Here is a 19,223-nt window from a genome sequence, read left to right on the forward strand (position 1 = left end):
TCTGGATTTGTTCTGGGTTCCATGTAGTTTAAAATTAAGTTAATACTTTTAATATCAAGTGACATGAAACTACTCCAAAACAAACTTTTAATAGGGGACCTATGATGAACTTTGTGTTTTCGGAATGTTGTTACAATGTTAGATATTCGTTTTAAACAATGCCAAAGCATCAAATCATAAGGTTCATGCATTTCGGCGTGAGTTCACTGACTTCACTGTATACGTTCAGTATTGCTCAGACCGTAGTCTCTTTTTCCATTTTTGTTAACAGCCTCATTTTCTCTTCTCTTTCTCTCTCCACAGTGTGCCCAAGGGCCATTGAAAGCCCCCTTGAGGAGTTTCATAAATACAGAGTGAACGAGAAAAGACTCCTGGACTATTGTTATTGTTTTTACACATTTTTTCACACACGCACACAAACAGACACCCACACACACAGAGGCGTGCGCACACACTCCACACAGAAAAGGACTTAAGGGAGAATGTTGGAGGTCCAAGAGGAGAGGCCAGCGGCGGCAGGTACAGCAGCGACACATTTCGGCAAGAAGGACCGCGGCAAGAAAGAGCGAGAGGACGCCAAGGACGGACGGGGAAACCTCGCCAACCTCGGGAATCCCGGCTCCAGGAACGTGCGAGCCAAAGCGCCGCTTGCGCACGCAGGCAGTCCTCACCAGCTCATCACTTCGCCCTGTTCTGTTGTACTGGTAACCCCATCAATGCACTCCAATAGGCTAAAGAACTCCCCATCCACCAACACACAAAGGTGAGTAGATGTAGTATGTTGAACTACTGGATACAGTAGGGAAGGGATTCACAGGGCCCCATTCCATTCACTTTGCAATGCAGTCTGCTGAAAATGATGGAAAGTGGCACTCTACATAGCAACTGACACTGTGGACATTTTAAGATATTCAATACTCTACTAAAGTGGATGGTGCACCCCCCCCAATTTATCATGTTTCATGTGTTAGGTAAACCGCAACAAATTGGGCCATATGAATCCCCTTCCTACTGTGGGTTGCATGTATTCATACACACCAAACTTATTCAACCATGTCTTGATGGACCTACTCTGCATGATGCATTAGAAATGGGCCTCTTCCCCAAACTGTTCCCACAAAGTTAGAAGCAAACAATTGTCCAAAATGTCTTGATTAAGAATTAGAGGGAGTTAAGCGGTCTAATCCACCTCCTGTTTAATTAAGTCATTGAAAAAAATATACATTGCTGAGGAAGCACCTACATGTATATCAGGGCCGTCGGGCCAAATCTGCCGCATATTACGTCAGGCTTCCCTGGCGGTCCACCCAGAAATGTTTACACGAAACATAATAATTATTGTTTTACACGCAGAAAACGAATGAAATGAAATAGATAAATTAACATTTAAAGGGGAATGGGAACCTATGATGATTTTAATCTACATTTTAAAACACTGGATGAGAGGTATTCAACAAGGTACTGCAGGGATGTCGTGAAATTTGTAGTTAATTTGACTCAATTTTAATTTTGGTTTTTATTTATCCTTGCAATTTTCCCACAACTTTAAATGTCTTTAAATACACATTAAAAATGATCCGACACACATTAGAATGGCAGTGGCGCGGTTACCCTACTCACTGTACCTTGAGTCATATTGTGATTTTTTTTTTCTACTTTAAAAAAAAAAACCTCCTTGTGGTCTACATGATGTGTAATGGTGGTTCTTTGGTCTACATTTTCATAGATTTTGTTTTACAGACCATCTTCAAGCCACTTTCTGACTGTCTCTTCAGAATGCACCGTTTTGTGCAAAAACTTAGAAACTTGAGTCACCAACCTGTGTGTAATCGTACTAAAACCGAGATATTTTGTGGTTGTATGTTCATACATATAGAGTGGAACCTCAATTTAACAACCCCTCTATTTGCAAACTTTTTGATTTACGAACTTTTGGATTGGTCCAAGTATGTCTCCGTGCGGAACCATGTCTTTGTACACCAAAGTTTTGTTCAGTCAATAATTTTTGCGCCTGCAGACAAAAACGCAGGTGTATCATTGTAGCGGAGGCGGAGCCTTCCACTCACTTTCTGCACAAGACACTCACTTTTCAGAGCATCTGTATGTGTACCTTTTGTGTGTTTTCCCCCTTTTGACTAGTTTTGCAAACTCAAAATGAATCCCACAAAGCAAACAGACCAGCATGGAAAAAAGAAGGGAATCCATGTGGATCAAAACAAGACTATTTGTGAGGAGTACTGTACATTATTGGCGCTTCCAAATATGATTGATGAAGATTGACAAAGCAGGCTCCATGACCGTACCACAACAAGTTTTAAATGTGAAGACACCAGACTTTTCTGGAAAAAGTTGCCAGAGCAGATTTATTGCACAGCAGGGAAAAGATATGACAGGTACTTCACCTTAGGCAACAGAAGAGCCCACACAGAAGAGGGTGGGAGGGGCCCTCCAGCCCCTGTCTTTATCGCTCCTTATGAATGTCTGATTTTTTTCTTTTTTTTCTAATTAGGTGGATTTTGCTTTTTAAAAATGTTTGTTATTGTAGCAATATGGTTGTTAAAGTTAAGGATTTCTGATCGTTTGGAAGGGCACCATAGTTGTTTCTGTGTGTGTGCTCATGTTGCCAGAACAGCGTATACAGCACAGTTTAGCTTGTTTTTAAATAGAAAGTTCATTTATCACCCCTTGGTATGTTTGTATGATATACAGTAGTGGTATAGCATTTTATATTGTGTTTAAAGTGTACAAACCTTCACTAAACTATGGACTTCAGTCGAGGAGAAAACCTATTATTATTCATGTTTAAATTGTTATTTGAACTCTGCTTCACTATACAAACTTCCCGATTTACTAACCATGTTCAAGAATGAATTAAGATCGTAAATCAGGGTTTCAGGGTTTTCAGTGTGGAAGTATCATTGACCAGTGTTGTTGCAGTATGTCCCTAAAGATTGTCATAAAAGTTATTTGAATTGTGTTTTTTCCATTACTTTCATTACAGCTACATGGAGTATTTAGTGGAGTGCAAGCTTTATTCTACAACAGGATCTTGCATTGACATTGAAGGAAAAACTAGAGTAAAATGCAGGATAAGTTTGGCCCCCAGCTTTCTGAAAATGCAGCATAAGTTCACATCAAGTAACATAGTGGATGAGTTGAAGGTGAAACAGACAGTTGTTTGCCATTCTGTGGTATTTTCCCAGCATGCGGGCGTACCTAAGTTAGTGGTAATGAAATTGAGTTAATGTCCCTATAGCCTCAACCAAATGTCCTCCCTGTGTGATTCGTAGATGTCCTGAGTTCAGGGAGTGCATTGTCTTTGGAGTGTTTCCCTGCTAAGTCATGCTTCAGTCTCTGGAAACAGCTGCCCGGACTGCCAAAAAACGCTCCCTAGCCTTCCCTCCTTTTTCTACTATCCCTGTGTTTGTACATATAGTGAGATAGGCTGCGGTTGTGCTTTCTGGACTTGTTGGCATTCGCTTCACACTGCTTGTACAAGTGTGTACGAGGGCGAGTGGGAGGGAAGGATTAGGGTGTGGAAAGAAAGTTCCCTGAAAGTTGGATTCACGCTGCTCAACGGGACTGAGCTGCTTTTACAGCCAGCTAGTAAGTCTAAATGTTTGTAACATTTCACTGTGTGAGATTAGTCACAGTGTCAGTTATGTACTCTCTCAACCTTTGTCTTTTGTTGGGTTCCTAAGTAGAACATTAGACTTCCTTGTCAGTAGGATGATGCTCCATATAACATCTAACTTTGTCAACATTGACTGGATGTATGATGACTGGCTTACCTAACTTTGTGCCTTGGGCTTTCTAGCATCTTCCTTGTTTGAGGAATATAATTTGTCACAGGACGCCATTCATGGTAGTCTTTTCAAAATACTGTAGTATCTCAACTTATAAGCACATTGCTTTTCACGACGTATGTCTCAACTCAAAACACTCATCCAATTGGCACTGCCCATTGAAATGAATAGAAATCAATTTAATCCGTGCTTGGCCCTCTCAAAACACCATCATTTTAAGTAGCAATGTCTTTTAAAAAAGAAAAAAGAACTTTTAGATAAATACTTTCACAAACATTACAATAGAATGTACTACAAACAACTACAGCAGTTTTATGAAATATAATAATATTGTTTACCTTAGGGAGTGGACTTTTGTAGGTGTCTCCCTTTTGAAGCCGTCATGTAACAATAGGATCTAGGAAATCGTTGTTTATGTTGCACACAGACGTGTTTTAGTGACGGACCGTAGAGGTTATAGTTGACAACAAGTGATATGTATGTCTGTGCACTGCTCACTCAACAGAGTGAGGAGTAGACAGGACAAATTAGCAAAGACAGCAACTGCAGATTCTCAATATTTTTATGGATAAATGTTTGCATGACAATAAGCTCAGAGATCGCTTGTGTCTCAAATTACCGGTACTCGTAAATTGAGGTACCACTGTAATCTGTTCTATGGTCAACTAGTCATTGCCGTCGTAAGACATTGCACCTCTTCACACATCTTCTTATTTAACATTCATCGTTGTCACCAAATCCAAGTTAACCACTGATAGTAGTTTGGGGAAAACATTTTTTGAAAATAAACAACATTCCGGGAGTTTTGTTTGACTTTAGAGATGTATTTTACCCTACCCAATTGGTTGAATTCTGAATTCTTATCACCGCAGTGGTCCAACTAGAGCATCAGACTGACCCCTGAGCTTAGTTCCAAACTTGGGTACAACTTAGGGCTGCAACAACTAATCGGTTAAAATCGATTATAAAAATAGTTGGCGATTAATTTAGTCATCGATTTGTTGGATCTATGCTATGCGCATGCACAGAGGCTACTTTTATTTTAAAAATTTTTATAAACTTTTATTTATAAACTGCAACATTTACAAACAGCTGAGAAACAATAATCAAAATAAGTATGGTGCCAGTAAAGTGCCAGTATGCTGTTTTTCCCCCCCAATAAAATACTGGAAAGGATAGAAATGTAGTTTGTCTCTTTTATCTGATTATTAATCGATTAATCGAAGTAATAATCGACAGATTAATCGATTATCAAATTAGTTGTTAGTTGCAGCCCTAGTACAACTAACATTTTTATGGTGGATTCGTAAAAAACAGCGCACAAAAAATATTTAACTCATGTTTTTTGCTGTAGATCTAAAAAAAAAAAGTCTTTAACACCTTAAAAAAAGAACAGAGCTCTTGTGTCCTATAAAGTATCTGTAACTCCTAAAAATGTCACAGGCTTGCGCGTTCCCAAACTTTTATAGACCAAAACACACATTCTTAGTCATAAAAATGTTGCCAAACAACAACCGTGTATGAATGCCAACACGTGTTTCATTGAATTGTTGTGCCTGTCACTATACGTCGCTGGCTTAGATCGAAACAAATATACTGTACATTATTTGTTGTAAATTTATAATCATTTTTAGACCAGTGATGTAACTCTATGAACATTTCCTATCACGGCTATTATGGCCCAAATAATCACGGTTATCATTATTATCACTGAATTATTCAAAGTGCTCAAAAGTACTTGTACACACACTGGAATCTTTTAACCCCCTTTTTTTTTAAAACATCGATAAATGTGTTTTGTATTTAGGGATAGGTACCATTCGCATTTGAACCGAAACGATACTCAACGTTACCAATTTTTGGTACTTAAGTGTGTGTTAGTAAATATTGTTTTGGATAACAAAATCAGATTTTTTATTGCAACGTTTAAAAATTTGCTGATTTTAACTGCTGTCCAGTTGTTACATCTTTAATTATCACATTTCTGAGTCTTATCTGCAGGTATGACACTAAGTTGCAATTGCAGCTGTCTAAGATTTTAAATGGCAGTAGTGTATACTTTATGGTCTGTTGCTCATTTCAGTCTTTCCTGTCTGTCGCGCCCTACAAAGTGTTACTACTCTAAGTATTGTACTATTTACACACCAGCTGTATGATTGTAATGTGTATCATAGTTGTAGTTTTCATTAACAAATTTGAAGCTGTTTAAATTAAAAAGTCAAAAATTGCTAATGCTAATCGGTAGCATGTCAACAGCAAAGCCAATGCAACTGTGGAAAAGTGGAGCCTTACTTAACTTACATTGGCGTGTTTTTTGAGACAATTTCTTTGTTGGCATTAAAAATTGCAACATTACCTAGAGGTAGTTTGGCTGACTCTGCTCTCATTTTGCTGGTGTGATCGCCATGTGTCGGAGTGCAAATGCAACCGGGCGTGACGTCACGCGTAACCCAGGTACCGAAACATAGCACCATTGGATTTACGCGAATCGGTGCCCGGGAGGACCTGCAGGATTTCAAACGGTGCCAAAAAAGTACCAGATTCGGTTCCCATCCCTACTTGTATTCATGTTAGCATTTAAGCTAGCTAGTAGTTAGCGCGCTAGCTGCTTCTTTTGGAAATTAGTAGTTTCACCGTGAGTTTTTCATAATTGCTACAATCAATCACGGGTTTACGATAATTAAACTTTGAAACAGTAATACTAACCGTTGGGAATTTTATCGCTGTTTATCATTATACCGATAATCGTTACGTCCCTATATTAGACCAATTAATTGAAAGTGGATCATGATCTCTCACGGAACACTAATATGTCGCCTCACAGTGGTTGAAAAACACTCAGAGGATTTTTGACTACTTGTATTCATGTTAGCATTTAAGCTAGCTAGTAGTTAGCGCGCTAGCTGCTTCTCTTGGAAATTAGTAGTTTCACCGTGAGTTTTTCATAATTGCTATAATCAATCACGGGTTTACGATAATTAAACTTTGAAACAGTAATACTAACCGTTGGGAATTTTATCGCTGTTTATCATTATACCGATAATCGTTACATCCCTATATTAGACCGATTAAGTGAAAGTGGATCATGATCTCTCACGGAACACTAATATGTCTCCTCACAGTGGTTGAAAAACACTCAGAGGATTTTTGACTTGGGTACGTTCTATTTTAATGTAAGACTTTATAACTTCATGCATGACTGTATTTGCCTTTTGGTGAGAAAAACCTTTGAAGATATGGCAGACATTACAAAGTATATAAGAACAAAAGGGAAAGTTTAAATCTGGTCATTTTGGTCTTTAGTTTTTTGAAAATGTTCCACTGTGCAGACAATATCTCTGGTGAAAAAACAGCGATTTGTAATAGAAATATGCTTGAGCAATTGAATGAAATATTAAAATACTTCCCCCCTTCCTTTTTTCAGCCCTAAACCGAAGGCGGAGGTCATGGTACGCTCACCTCCCGTCATGTCCCCCTCCACCGCCTCCCAAATGGACTCTAAAATGCCCAATCAGGGTAAGCCGGGGAGCGCCGGGAGCCAATCGCAGCCCTCGCCCTGCGACCCCAAGACCCTGGGTGCCAAAGGAGCACAGAGCGTGGCGGGGGGCATCGGGCTGAAGAACGGCCAGAGCCTGACGTCTGGCCCGAGCTCCAAAGTCAAAGTGAAACGGGAGAGAAGCACATCCGTGGAGTCGTTCGACCAGGCGGAGAGCGGGACGCCCACCAGTGAGGAAAAAGGTAAAGTAGTACAGTAAAAGAGGCGCGTGATTCATGGCGAGCAGGTTTCAGGGGCCGGTGCTACTCAGACCTTGTAAAGATTTGCTGTCACCGGCTATGATTTTATAGGTAAATGACGCCGTTTATCTTTGTAATGAAGCTTTTCACTGCTCAACACTGAAAGAACAGAAGAAAATGCTTGAATATTGTCATTTATGTTAATCTTGTCTAGGTGTAGAATGTTTCTTATTGGATGGTACAGTAATGGAATGGTTAATTCATCTTTTTTTAAATGTTAGTCTACTGTTTGGAATTGATTGTTAATTTATCTTGAAGCAGCGTGGCTGCAAGGTGCTGTTTATTCGGTCTCAGCTCGATAGCAATCTGTGCTGTTTTGTCAGGCTCTAAAACAGTGATTCTCAAAACTCTATCTAGTGGTATGCCAATAAATCAATTAAATATTCAAACTGTGTGTAATGTTATGGTCGTCAGAAGTATTAAACACAGTTATTCAATTAAAACCTCTGCCTTGTTTTTAATGAATATTTAGGCCTACTGCGTTACTGTACTTTATTGTTGGTCATGGTGGTACTTGGAGAGCCAAGTGTTTTTTGAGGTGGTACTTGGTGAAAAAAAAGTTGAGAACCACTGCTCTAAAAGTTTTCTGTCCTAGATGTGTCGCTAGTCGCTTTTATATATAGAGAGTAGGGCTGGACAATTAATCAGCATTTGATTTTGATTATGGCGTCTCACAATTATGAAAATATAGTAATCGGAGGAAAAAAAGATGAATGGGCCGCACAACATGCATGCAAATTCCAGAGTTTGTGACGGTGAAACAGATGAGGAGCGAATGAGTGAAAAAAGAGCACGTCTACGAGAAGTTTGGGATGTTACCATGGTTACTACTTTTTAATTGACACAGCGCTAGTATGCCTAATCAATAATCACTCATTTCAATAGAAGTAAGGCATATGATTCCACGGACAGAGTCACATAATTGGCCAATTAAATGGAATCCACTGATAAACGTAAAATAATATCAGGGAAATTAACATAAATGTGAGTGAAATGTTGTCATTGTGAGGAGAAGAGACATTTATTTGGGAACATAGTGAATCCGGTAGCTCTTGTTCATCTCCAACAACGTCGAGACGATTCAATTGAAACAGCGACTAAATTACAAAGCTTAAACTAGCAGGAAAAATCCATGCGCCCATGCACCTACAACACATTTTATCTGCTTGTGTTGTTGTAACGACATCATCGATGTTACATTCACCTACAAACAGTGGTCGCAACTTGAGAGGCTCTTTTTTTTTTTTTCTTTTTTTCTTTTTTTTTCTTACAGCCTCAAGTTGCCTTTTTACTCATCAAGCTGAGAAAAACAGCACAGCACACTTCCCCCCTTTCACAATAATAGCGCGGTGCGCCACATCCGGTCTGACTGCGCTAATAAAATAAATAAAAAGTACCTTACTAAAGCAAAAAGTACTTAAAGCACTTATTGATACATTAACACAAATATTATGTTTTGACCTAAACTACTGGTAAAAAATTGTTATGTATTATACTAATAAATGTGAGGATTTTTTTGCATTAAATTAACAAAAAATTTATTTGACACAAAAAGCACACAGTCTATGGTGGTAAAATAAGTGTAAAAAACTGAATTCAAAATAAACAGGAAAAAAATCAATTTTGATGTTTTTTTATATTGCTATTGTTATTTAAATGTATAGTTATTGCTATTTTACTTGTTGTGGTTTGTTACTAATGTATATCCATTTAAAGTTGAGTTTTAGTGCTACAATAAATACTCATGTTTTCAAATTAATAAATAATCGTGTAATAAATCGCGATTACAATGTCAATCAAAATAATCGTGATTATTATTTTTGCCATTATCGTCCAGTCCTAATAGAGGGCTCCGATTACTCGCTTAATCTAGGAACAAAGTCATTAAATTGGCAACACTGAACCCTCCTGCTCTGTCTGCTAACAGGTATGTACAGTATGTGGTGTGTTAAGAATAATCTACTTAACAAAGTTGTTACAAATGCTTCTAAATTAGATGCTGACATATGCGGTAGCATATTATGTCATTTCTGGTTGTATTTTTTTGGTCAAAACTGTTATTAATCCAATTGCTAATTTAGTGTTAATATCTGGTTACTTTCTGTTGTAACATGGTTCTAACTACCCATTTGTTCAAATGTACTCAACACTTATTCTTTTGTTTGGATACTTTACATTAGTTTTAGGCGATACTACAAATTTCGGTATCGATCCAATACCAAGCAGTTACAGGGGCAGTATTGGTCATACCAATGCTGATAGTGCTGCTTCAAATTTTCAAGATCAATCAATGATTACTATTTATAATTTCAATGTTAATCAGAGAAAAACACAGGATGGTGGTCTAATAATATCAAATACATATTTAAATGATTTTCTACTATTGGCTCTGATTTAAATCCTTTGTTTTTTTACCCATAAAGTGTCCAGGAACTTGTTTCCTGACTTTATAAACAAAAACTAAAATTGTGATGATAAAATAATCGATCTAACGACTGTAGTATCGACCATATACTCATACTATTGTTACTGTCAATGTTTGTATCTATCCTCATACTTTGTTTTTTTTTGGTAACTCAAGCTTAGCATATCTTCCTATTGTGTGTAATGATGCATGTTTAGCTATTCCTCGTCCTCCAGGGATAATGTACGTGTACGAAACTTAGTTTATTTGCCGCCATGGAGATGCGGATTGCTGACTCAGAAGTGGCTTTGCACTGTGGAGGGACGTTAGCCGCTGTGCGTTGAGGAAGCGTTCATTTGCTTGTCACTGTCAAACACAGCTAGAATGTGGCACCAACATGTTTCATCGTGATATAGCGACAGTATTAAAAGCTCTATCGTCTGCCAAATGTATATCATTTATATGGTATATATCGCGCACATAGACAGTCTCATTATAATGTGTTTACGAGCTCAAAAGGGCTGAAGCCGACCTTATTATTGAAGCATGGTTGTTTTGTTTACCCACTTCTTAAGTACACATATAGTGTATTATAAATGGTTAGACGATGCCCCGTGCTCTTCAGGGATACACTGTAGTCGTCTAAGACCATGTATTTCTTGTTAATTAAAGACTGTGCGCAAAGGCCCCACACTGTCCCTTCTATTGTCTTTCCCACTGCTCCGTCTAAGACCACAATTGGTTTTGTCCCTGCAGACAGCAGCCGGGTAAAGAGGATGTGCGTGGCGGAGAGAAGGCAGCCTTACAGTGGAGCCGACTGGTGCTCTGGGGGAGAAAGTGACGAAGACGACAAAGGATTCTTCAGTAAGTGTCTTTTAAAATATGTGGTTTTAACACGCACCGCAGAACACACTCAGGTCCTGAAGCCACGCAGCTGTTGTCTTCCCCGCAGACTGTAACTCCAGTGACGCGAAGCCCTCGGACTCTGTCAGCCATCCTACCTCCAACGCTGGACTCAGCCGCTCATCCACGCCCTCCCACAATTTACTGGGGGTCCAGGGCTCCACCACGGAACCTTCTAGCGGGCCGAAAGCTGGCTCAAAAGTCGTCTATGTCTTCACTACAGAAATGGCGAACAAGTAAGGACGTAGCAAGTGATTTTTAGCATTGCAAGAATGTAGTGGTGAGTCTAAAACGACAACAGAAAGCAAGAAAGTGTTCAAGCAAACCGTTTGGACCCGAATATACGTTTCCTGATTTGATCTTTGGTCCATTAAACTGAGGAGTATTTCACAGACAACTGTGCTCAATAAAAGTATAATTTACCATCTTGTCGTGAAATCAAAGCTAGTAAAAAAATACAAAAATATACCTTTGTGGTCAACCCAGCAGTAATATTGGAATATTGATTAATTTCATCTTGTCAGATGCCCACTCAAGTCTGTGTTTTTACTGCCATCATCGTCTTCTTTTTTAACTTTTGGTTCAGATGGTACAGTACCAAAACACACAGCCTTAGCTACGGATGTAGCAATATGAACATTTCATATCACAGTGATCATTATTATCATGGTATAAATCAGGGGTGTCAAACGTACGGCCCGCGTGCCGGATCAGGCCCGTGAACAGGTTTTATCCGGCCCGCGGGATGAGTTTGCCAAGTAGAAAAATGAGCCGAAATTTTTGAATGAAAGAAACTGCTGTTCTAAATGTGTCCACTAGATGTCGCAATTGCAATTCTTTGTATCTTTGTAGATGATGCTACATATGTAAAAAAAATAATAAACCACTTGATGTTAGTGCACCAGTCGAAGAAAATGAGCAAACTACATAAATAACATCCTGTAATTTGATTTTGATATTATTTTTTTATCTTTATAGATTGAACATTAACACCAATGAGTTGACTGACAAACATGATCACATAATTTATTCAGAAAGTATGAATAATGACAAATAAAGGTTGAATACTATTAACCCCAACAACATTAGGATTTCTACATTTTCAGAATGTGCCTGTTCTATTTTTAAACAAAGAAAACAAGCTGAAGTTGTCTTTATTTTTACGTTATCGTGCCGTGATTTTACCAGTCCGGCCCACTTGGGAGTAGATTTTTCTCCATGTGGCCCCCGATTTAAAATGAGTTTGACATCCCTGGTATAGATGAATGTGCTTAAAAAGTACGTACACACTTACAACCAAGTTGTATTAAAACAAATCTATACAATAAATACATAGCTACATAGTATACTTTCGTGGCAGAAGAAATTAGTTATATAACAATATTGTTCTGGCACCTATTATTTTTATTTGAGTATTTAAATATGTTTATTTTTTACCGTTTTAATTGTAGTTTGTGTTTTTTTAATGATAAAGAAAATAACTTGTTGGTTGCGTCACGTCCGGTTTATGTGAAATGACGCAAATTCACTTCCTGTTGTCACATTACTTCGAGAAATGATTGACCTCTCTCTGTGAGAGCACAACATGCACAGTCGGATAGGGATTCTTATGGCCCCATTTGTCATGGTTCACCTGACACATGTAACATGACAAATTGGGGGAGGTGCACCATCCACTTTAGCCGCCAGATATCAGTAGAGTGTTGAATATCTTAATATGTGTTTTGTGGAAATTCCAACTTTGACCACAGTGTCAGTTGCTATATAGAGTGGCACTTTCAATTATTTTTAGCAGACTGCATTGCAAAATTATTAACACCCCTTCTTCCTCTTACGCGAGATCCAACCAGGAATGGGGTGCTATGAATCCCTTCCCTACTGTAGGTTTAATATGGACAATTGAATATCTGAATTGACAGTAATATGTTTATACAAGTTTAGATTGGGGAATGTTGATTAAAGGAGAAAGACGTTAATATCTTGTGTTTTCATGTTAGCATTTAAGCTTGCGTCTCCAGTAAATGAGCGGTTTGTGTCTTTATCAAAGTGTTATCAGTCAGGGTTTTACAATAATTTTAATTTAAAACAATAATACTAACCAAGGGGAGTTTTACCAGCGTTCCTCATTATACCGTTTATTGTTCCATCCCTAACTTTAGCAAGCAGGAGTTCTGATCCTAATGTTAAACATGATGCGGCTGAATGAAGCAGTCATGAAACAAATGTCCAGCTGCTACAGTATGCCACAATTAATTAGCTTTCAAGTAGATGTGCACAAAATGACCAGTTTCAATTATGTAGACAACTGTGTATGTTAAATAATATTTTTTGTTGAGCCCTGATTGTGTATACATGCAATCATACATAACAGTATAAGGGTGTTGAAAAAAATTGGTTGACATCCAAATCGTGATCCCTATTTATTTTGATTTTAAATCAATGTTCAAAAATCGATTTGAAAATAAATATATTGCATTTCTCTGGCTTACTCGCTGCATGTTTACGTCATGCGTCAGCTGCCAAAAGGAGCTTTTATAACCTGTTTTGAAAATATTTTGTTATAATTTTTATACGGACGGCGTGGCGAAGTTGGTAGAGTGGCCGTGCCAGCAATCGGAGTGTTGCTGATTACTGGGGTTCAATCCCCACCTTCTACCATCCTAGTCACGTCCGTTGTGTCCTTGGGCAAAACACTTCACCCCTTGCTCCTGATGGCTGCTGGTTAGCGCCTTGCATGGCAGCTCCCGCCATCAGTGTGTGAATGTGTGTGAATGGGTGAATGTGGTAATACTGTCAAAGCGCTTTGAGTACCTTGAAGGTAGAAAAGCGCTATACAAGTATAACCCATTTATCATTTATTATTTATACAAAATAATATGGTTTGAATTGAGAGTCATTTCTGAAATGAATTGTCCCCAGCCAAAATGGAACAGTGAGTTGTAAATACAGTATGTACAAACATGTACTTAGAAGGAAATAAAAAAAATTCAGGAAATTAATATGTTATGTTAAATTAATATTCATTGTATTAATATTTTACATTGTATTTTTTATCTGTTTATTTTTAATCTTAACTTTACAAATGTCATTTATATAAAGTTTGAACAATTTTGATCCCTGGGGTACACCACAGAATACATTTAACGTCATAAACCTATGTTTGCCTACCTTCAAGTATTGATCCTGTTAGTTAAGTAGCTTTGCATCCAGTTCAAGACCAACCCTCTGATGTTTTAATTTGTTAGTTAATATATTATGATTAATTGTGTCAAATGTTTGTGTTGGATCCATAAACACTGCAGCTGCACACTGTTTACCATCTGTTGCATTGGTCATCTCTTCCCTCATTTCCATTAAAGCAATCAATGTTGAAATGTTAGCTCAGTATCTGCCAGTGTTCCACTTTTTATCTATGAAATTTTCCAATCTGTTGTCAATTTTTTTATAATTTCAGAAAATTGTGAAATATATTAATATTATTATAACAATCGTTTCTGTTTGCTGATTGCCTGCCTTTCCATCTTCAGGGCAGCTGATGCGGTTCTAACTGGCCATACAGAAAACATCATCGCCTTCCACATGAAAAACATTTCTAACAGCAAAGACAAAGCTCACCTTCTTCTGGTAAATGAGTGCCATTAATGCCATGAATGTTTCGTAAACATGTTTTGTTCAAACTATATTTCTGTTTGTTGGTGTTTCAATTAAAGAACAATGCAGCAAACGCTCTTCGAAATGACTCCAAGTCTTCCCAGCACCAACCGTCCCATGGCCAAGATCAGAGCCACCAGCCCGGGTCCAAGCCGTCCTTAGCGGGCATGGCGGAGTCAACGCCGCCCCAGTCCGGCAGCCAGGGAAGCCAACCTGGTGTTCTGTCACAAGACGGTTCGTCCACTGCAGGCATCGAATCCAAAAATCTTCCTGGTAGCAGCCCCAGCAACAACACAGCCCCAATGGACCAGACGCCCATCAGCCAACCTGAGGCAGGCCTCAACGCTCCCACGGGGGGTGAAGGAGGGCAGGGTGGAGGCCCTCCTGGCCCAGGTCTGACACCCCAGCAGCAGCAGCAACAGTTAGCCCAGGAACTTTTAAACATGGAAGCCAACACAGAAGGTCTGTCCCAGGAACAGTTGGAGCATCGGCAGCGCTCGCTACAGACGTTGCGGGATATCCAGCGCATGCTTTTCCCTGACGACCGAGACGCCCCTCCTCCTGGGCCTGCACAGCCCCACGGTGGGCCCCACGACGGAGGGCCCGAAGGTGCACCCCGAAGATCTGAGCCAGGCCCTTTACAGGCCATGATGGCGCAGTCTCAAAGCCTTGGACCACCGGGTGGGCCAGGAGGACCTCGCCCGCAAGGTCCGCCCTTCGGTCCGCCCCACGGTCCCAGAGACATGCCCCCGTTTCCGCCAGATGAAATGGGTCCCCACATGGGGGTTCCGGGAGGCTGCGGAGATGGCGATCAAATGACCCCGGAACAGGTGGCGTGGTTGAAGTTGCAGCAGGAGTTTTATGAGGAGAAGAGGAAGAAACAAGAAATGCAACACCGGCCACTTCCTCCAGACATGATGATGCACCCCCACGGTCCACGTGGCATGATGAGAGGACCCCCGCCTCCCTATCAGATGGGCCAAGGAGAGATGTGGGGCGGACCGAGTGGACCGCAAGACCCTTACCCAGAACGCATGGGCATGGGCCCTGGCCCCGGTCCAAGAGGCATACCTTCACACATGCAGAGGATGCCCGGCTTTTCAGGCATGATTAATCCTGAGATGGAGGGACCTCCACGGCCGGGGATGGGATGGCCCGAGGACATGCCGCCTCGCATGGGGGATGCACGGGGATTTCCCGGAGGTCCCGGGCCTATGTTTTCTGGTCCAGGCGGTAGAGGGGAGCGCTTCCCAAATCCTCAGTCAGTCCAAGAAGCAATGTTCCACCAAGGTATGGGGGCAGAGAAAGGCCTGCCCCCTGGCATGATGATGGACATGCAAAGGATGATGGGCCACCAAAGAGGTGGAATGGAGCCTGGTAATGGCATGGGTATGTTTCCCAGAATGCCCGGTGACGGTCCCATGAGCCCGTCGTCAAGGCTCCAGGGAATGGGGGGTCGAGAAATGGGTCCCGAGTTTGGCATGGGACCCGGTCCTGGACCTGGATCTCACATGCATCCTTCCAAACTACGAGAGCCTCCGATGAACATGAGTCCAGATGAGATGATGAGAATGAGAGGAGGACCTCCGATGGACAACATGGCTGCACAAGGCAGGTCGATGCAAGGCCCACCTTTCTCTGAGCAGCCACAACCTGGAGACTTTCCTCTCGGGCATGGGCGACCTTTCCCCGGGGGTCCTGGAGGAATGAGGGGCCCGCATGGAGAACAAGCGTTTGGCCCAGAACACAGATCTACACCAACGGGAGGCAATGGTCGCATGAACCATCTGCCTCCTAATGCTGGGCCTCCACAAGGCCAAAGAGGGCGCAAACCAGCCGATCTGAATGTCCAGGGAGGAGGCGGGCACTCGCCCAGCGTCAACCCGCTCAAGTCGCCCCCTCTGAGGCAGGTGCAGTCTCCCATGATGGGCTCGCCCTCCGGAAACCTCAAATCACCTCAGACGCCGTCCCAGCTGGCCGGAATGCTCACGGGCTCCACAGGCCCCACTGCTCCTCCGGCGCCTCCGTCATCGGCGTCGATGAAGTCTCCTCACTCCATGATGGGATCGGCCGGCGCCTCTCCTGTTCACATGAGATCTCCTTCTCTTCCCAACCCCTCACCGGGGTGGGCCTCCTCGCCAAAACCGCCCATGCAGAGCCCTGGGGTGCCGCAGCAGGGCGGCAAGCCCCCGCTTAGTATCACCTCGCCAAACATGATGGGGAACATGGAGCAAGGTATTGTACACTTTTTGTCATCAAAACAGTGTTTCCAATATTTACTAATTGGACCATTAAGAAACGCAGTAGGAACTTTATATATAAACATCTGTAAAATGTAATTTATAGTTGTATGCATCAAGTAAGAAGATGTCTCCACATTTGTTGTTTGTATTAGGGGTGTCAAAAAAAAAAGATTTTCGATTAAATCGCGATTTTTATTTGAACGATTCTTAATTGATTTAAAAAAAAAAAAAGATTCAACAATTATTTTTTTTTAAATCTGTCCCGTACTGCTACTCAGGGAAAGCATATTGTTGATGTAGATGCCCATACATGTTGTACAGATTTATTAAGTGTGGGATACTTCTCTTGTTGCCTTATCTGTATCTGACTTTAATAAATATTTAGGTAGAATTTTTGTAAACAAAACCAGTTTTCTTTGAAATAGTGTAGAAATTGATCAGAGCTGTATTTTTTATGGAGGAATGTCGTTAATTATAGAACTGCCATCCTATGTTATTAAAAAGTATTCATTTTGAATCGAGAACCAATTCTGAATCAAATCGTTGCCCCCAAAATCGAATCGAATCGTGTGGGGCCTAAAGATTCACAGCCTTAATTTGTGCATTTTAAATAATAATAATCATCTATTTTTTAGATTAAAAAATACATTTAATTTAGAAGCGTCTTTTAAGAAACCCAAAGGACGCTTTTTTAATTTATTTATTATATTTTATAGGATATTCTTTATATTTTAAGTTTGTCTGCACATGTAAATATAGTGAAATTTAAAATAATTAAATGATAAATATCAATTTCTGGGACCCTCCAGTGGAGAATCAGTGTTTCAAGTATTAAACATTTTATCTTTTTTCTGTATTAGAAAAACAAAGAAAAAATAAAGTGACAGGGTTCTCAATTTTCTAAAATGATTATATAATGTACATTTTATTAAGTATATCCAAAAGGCCTTTAAAAAGACCGGCAAAAAAGTTGTTTGCCCCCCCAAACGAAAACAGAAGCGCCTCTAAATCACATGGTTCTAATGTAGCAATATGACACCATGATCTATGGTCCTATGTCTATATTAGTGCGTCCAGTAGTCCACTGACTCCACCTTGTGGTCATACATATTACTACATCTCACACTGACACATCGCAGCACAGATTGTTTCAAATGGGACTTGTAAATGTTATATTTTGGTTACATCCTCCAGGTGGTAATGGCCCCGCCTCCGCCCCGCCTTCCTCTGGCGCTCCGTCAGGGTCCATGTCCCTGCCGGGCAACGTGCCGTCGGGCAGCCCTTACACCATCCCTCCCGAGCCGACACTTTCCCAGAACCCGCTCTCCATCATGATGTCTCGCATGTCCAAGTTCGCCATGCCCAGCTCTACGCCACTTTACCACGACGCCATCAAGACCGTCGCCAGCTCCGATGACGACTCGCCCCCGGCTCGCTCCCCGAATCTGCCTTCAGTCAACAACGGTAACTTGAAGCTGCAGATGGATTTGCATAAAGTGTTGCTGTAATACAGTGCAGACGCCCTCCATGGGTTGTGATCAGAATGCATGTAATAAATATATTTGGATTTTTAGACTTAAAAATTTAACATTTAGTTGTTAAGTTCTGTTTGTGCACCTGCAGACACGATAATGTTTTCACAGATCTATGCTTGTCAGTCCCCTTATGGTGTGTGCCAAGTTTTGGACGATTCAGCTAAACACACAACAAACATTGGGGTTTAATAACAGCGCCACCATGTGGTGTATATGTCTGGCAAATAATGGTACAGTATCACAGTGGGGGTGCATGTTTTAGCTAATATTCACCATTTTGTGAGCTATGGTCCAGTAGTACAGTGTGTTCCAAATTATTGGAATAATTTAATACATTAATAATCTTATATAAAGCATTTAACAAATTATTGCCGCCTAATCTACAACTTTTTTTTATAAGACGAGTGCAGGCTCATAACTTGAGAGGCTTTGGATATTTCTTATTGCCGAGATCTCAAACCACTCGTAAACGTTTTTGTGTGTCTGTATGCGGAGTAAAACTATGGAACAAACTGAACTTACAACACAAGCAATGCCAAACTATTAATCCATTTAAAGTATTATACAAACATGGGGTCTGGTTCAACTATAGAGATGAGGGTCTTTAATTAGACCTGCTGTTGTACTCGGTCTTAAAGTGTTTCCTTACCATTATTGCTATGATGTCTATTACCATTGTTGGTATATTCATTATTCCTACATTGTTGATACAAATTATTGTTACAGTGTAATAATTATTGTTACCTGTGGTAATGCCACTATGATACAACATCTGTATAATAATCCTTAAACAAAGTAAGAGTGAAACTCATGTGAATAATCACTGAATGGAGAACTGGGGGTGGGATTAAATAAGTATTTCTTCTCCCCACTCCCTTTCAGGCAA

The 19,223-nt window shown here is 40.4% G+C and overlaps 1 protein-coding gene across 6 annotated transcripts in view; it reads left to right on the plus strand.

Annotated features, from left to right (window-relative positions):
- Positions 1 to 19,223, plus strand: part of bcl9 (BCL9 transcription coactivator) — an 81,780-nt gene that overhangs the window by 57,273 nt on the left and 5,284 nt on the right. For 5 of the 6 annotated variants that reach the window (XM_061971175.1, XM_061971171.1, XM_061971174.1 and 2 more), the window contains 7 exons: positions 304 to 763; positions 7,231 to 7,544; positions 10,762 to 10,869; positions 10,940 to 11,144; positions 14,436 to 14,532; positions 14,619 to 16,794; positions 17,997 to 18,266. In XM_061971175.1, coding sequence (XP_061827159.1) covers positions 483 to 763; positions 7,231 to 7,544; positions 10,762 to 10,869; positions 10,940 to 11,144; positions 14,436 to 14,532; positions 14,619 to 16,794; positions 17,997 to 18,266 — 3,451 coding nt within the window. In that variant the 5' untranslated portion in view covers positions 304 to 482. The remainder of the gene's footprint in view (positions 1 to 303; positions 764 to 7,230; positions 7,545 to 10,761; positions 10,870 to 10,939; positions 11,145 to 14,435; positions 14,533 to 14,618; positions 16,795 to 17,996; positions 18,267 to 19,223) is intronic. The other variant, XM_061971176.1, reaches the window with a different exon arrangement.

Source organism: Nerophis lumbriciformis, linkage group LG13, assembly GCF_033978685.3.
Source record: "Nerophis lumbriciformis linkage group LG13, RoL_Nlum_v2.1, whole genome shotgun sequence".
NCBI lineage: Eukaryota > Metazoa > Chordata > Actinopteri > Syngnathiformes > Syngnathidae > Nerophis > Nerophis lumbriciformis.